At 65.2% G+C, this 2,941-nt stretch overlaps 1 protein-coding gene across 1 annotated transcript in view; it reads left to right on the top strand.

The window, feature by feature from the left end:
* Positions 1 to 2,941, top strand: part of EMIHUDRAFT_467429 (hypothetical protein) — a gene marked incomplete at both ends in the record, with an annotated part of 7,317 nt that extends 4,376 nt beyond the window's left edge. Inside the window, 2 exons of the mRNA XM_005787513.1 lie at positions 1,120 to 1,661; positions 2,626 to 2,941. Coding sequence (XP_005787570.1) covers positions 1,120 to 1,661; positions 2,626 to 2,941 — 858 coding nt within the window. The remainder of the gene's footprint in view (positions 1 to 1,119; positions 1,662 to 2,625) is intronic.

The following is a 2,941-nucleotide window of genomic DNA, read 5'->3' as shown; positions in this document are numbered from 1 at the left end:
AGGTGCGCGCGCAATGTCTACGGCATAAGACATCTTTCATCTGTCCTGAACGGTGCCAGGCCACGACCGTACACGTCAAACCGTGTCCTCATGTGATCTGCACGAGTGAGTCACGTCGGCGTCAAAGGAGCGACGTGTGACCTGTCAGAGCTCTCGCCCGGGTCGCAGCTGCCTCTGCGCGTCCTGGGGAGGTACATTTGTTGCGCACCGGAGACGACTCGACGCCGCTGAGATCGGAGATCAAGCTCTGACAGGTCACACGTCGCTCCTTTGACGCCGACGTGACTCACCCGTGCAGATCACATCAGGACACGGTCTCGACGCGCTCGGTACGACGCCTGCGACCCGTCTCGGGTCAGGTGGCACGACGCTCATCGCGCCTGCCAGCGCTGCCGTGCAGGCTGCCACGACGAGGTCGAGCACGCTTCTATACGCTCGCCGAGCCTTTCTTTCCATCCCATTAGGCAGCCTGGGAACGGTGGCGGTCAGAGGCAAAGCCTACGAGGGGTGGTGGAACCACATGTCACGGCTACTGCCGGCTCGACCCCACGATAGCCTCCGAAGGCTGACTTTGAGGCACCATCATCGGACGATGTCGACGAGTTGGGTCGCTCTCGCGGTAGCCAGATGACCTTCCATGCTAGTACCATCGGCTAGGGCCGCAGGAAGCGCGGGGGAGGGCGCTGGGAGCAACACGGAGCTCCGTTCGACGTTTTCAAGATTAGCGTGTCAGAGTGAAATGGAACTAGCCTATATCCGCATGTTACATACAATCGCGCGAGGACGCGCAAACCGCTAAGCGCTATATTTAGTCTTTATTTATTTACATGCAATCCATCATGCAACATCATCCAAGTTCCAACATGCTAGTGGGGGAAATGGTCCACAAAGTGCCCGCCGTTCTCCATGGCGCGCGTAGCTATGACAGGGACCGCGGCCGCGGACCCGGTGGCGGACGGGGCTGGCGCGCAAGCGCCGGCCACCGTCGTGCCGCCGGGGATGCGCAGCGGACCCTGGAATAGCTACGATAAGGCGCAACTGGAGGACGCGGTGGGTGTCGCAAGGTTGTTCGGTGCGTCCTGTGTCAGGGTGATAAGGCCTGGCTACGCGACCATCGAGGTCGACCTGAAGCACGAAAAGGCCGCGGGCGACCGCGAGTCGGTGAAGGCGGCGGAGCGCTCGTACATCGAGCGCACCGCGCCGAAGAAGAAGGAGCTCACAGATGAGCAGCTTGCGGCAAAGGCCGCGTCTCGCAAGGCCAAGAAGAACCGGCAGAAGGAGCGCCGGGCGAAGGAGGCTGGCGAGCGCGCGGCCGCGAGCGAGGCCGAGCGCGTGGAGCGCCCGCGCGCGCAGCTACGCGCGAACATCGAGTACGTGATGGACGGGCTACGGTCTGCAGCTGCGCGGGCGCGCAGCCAGGCCGGGTCCAAGACTCGGGTCACATATTCGCTGCCCCCAGAGAGGGACGACGGATATCGGCGCGGCCCTAGCGTGGTGTGCGCCACGGTCCCCCAGGGCACCGTGGCGACGACCGTCGCCTCGGACTGGCTCGCGAACGAGCTGGCCGAGCACGGAGAGATTGATGCGGCATGCCGCGACAAATATGTCATGCACCTGATGACGGCCGCCGGCGCCTCGGCGCCGGCCGACGCCGTGTTCAGGTTCACGGCTGGCGAGGTCGACCCCAGCCGCCCCCAGCCGCTGCATCAGCGCCTGACGTTGCTGCGCCTCGGTGAGCGGCGCGAGCCGCAGCCGGCGGAAGCCCGCGAAGCGCTCCTCGTCCACGCCCGCTGGCCGCGAGGTGCACAGCATCACGTGCCCCTGCGGCGCGAGCACCTCCACGACGTGGCGCTCAATCTCGCTGCGAATGCCGCCGCCCTCGTCGAGGCCGTCGATCAGCAGCAGGCACGGCCCTGTTTGGGCTCGCTCGAGTTAGCGGTCTAGGCATGGGCATGGGCATGGGCATGGGCACATTTCATTTATCAGGGCTTCCGAGGTGAACTTGGAGCACTTGGAGTGCAGTTATCAACCTCACATTCAGGGTGAACTCTCCAAGAATTTTTTTAACCCGTCCCGAGGTTGAAACGCCGAGCCTGCTCCCAAACCGCCAGCACACCGCGCCGCAAGCCGAAAAGCAAGCATGCCTACTTTTTGCATGCCGTGGCTCGCAGCGGGTCCGCCGAAGGTCGCCGCCGCAGTCGCCGCCTTGGCCGTCGTCGGCACGGTGACGTGGCGCCGCAACTTAAAGGCTTGGCCACCGTCGCTTGCGGTTTGGGTCACTGTCGCTGGCGGCGCCGCGCTTGTTGCAGCCTCAACGACCGTGCTCTTCATCACAGCTGCCTTCCTCGTCGCCGCCGTTTGCAGCTGGCGGCTGTTCGGGATGGCTGGCGGCCGAGACGACAAGAGCAGCTCGAGATCCGCCGCCTCGCTCGAGCCTGCCGAACGTCGTTGCCGCCATCGCACGCCGTCTCAGATTCACCACCAGCAGTTCAATTCGCATAGCTGCTTGGTCCTGCTTTGCGCCTTTGGTATGCTTGCTCCTTGCGAGGCTCGTCCGTCGCCACCTGTGTTCCCGTCGCAGCCATCCCCGCACGCTCGACGCGAGCTCAACGACCGTCGCCTCAGCCCGGCGGTCTTCGACTACGCCGATCCGAACGAGGTCGCCACGCGGCTCAACTGCACCTTTGCCGGCGTCATCGCCGAGGACCACTTCGACGCGGGCATCGGCGCGGCCTTTGGCGTCTGCGAGGACGTCGCCGCGCCGCACACGCTGCACAAGCTCGCGATCGCGACGCAGTGCGCCGACTTTGCCTACGGCGCGCGGCTCTCGCTCGAGGTGCGGCGCGTCGTGCGGGCGGCGCTCGTCGCCGCCGAGGCCGCCGCACGCAACTCGACGCTCGCCACAAGCACGACCGCCTCCGCGTCCTGGGGCATCGTGCGC

This window comes from Emiliania huxleyi (assembly GCF_000372725.1).
Source record: "Emiliania huxleyi CCMP1516 chromosome Unknown EMIHUscaffold_141, whole genome shotgun sequence".
Classification (NCBI taxonomy): Eukaryota; Haptophyta; order Isochrysidales; family Noelaerhabdaceae; genus Emiliania; species Emiliania huxleyi.
The sequence above is the reverse complement of the archived record's forward strand: the minus strand, read 5'-3'. Positions and strand labels throughout refer to the sequence as shown.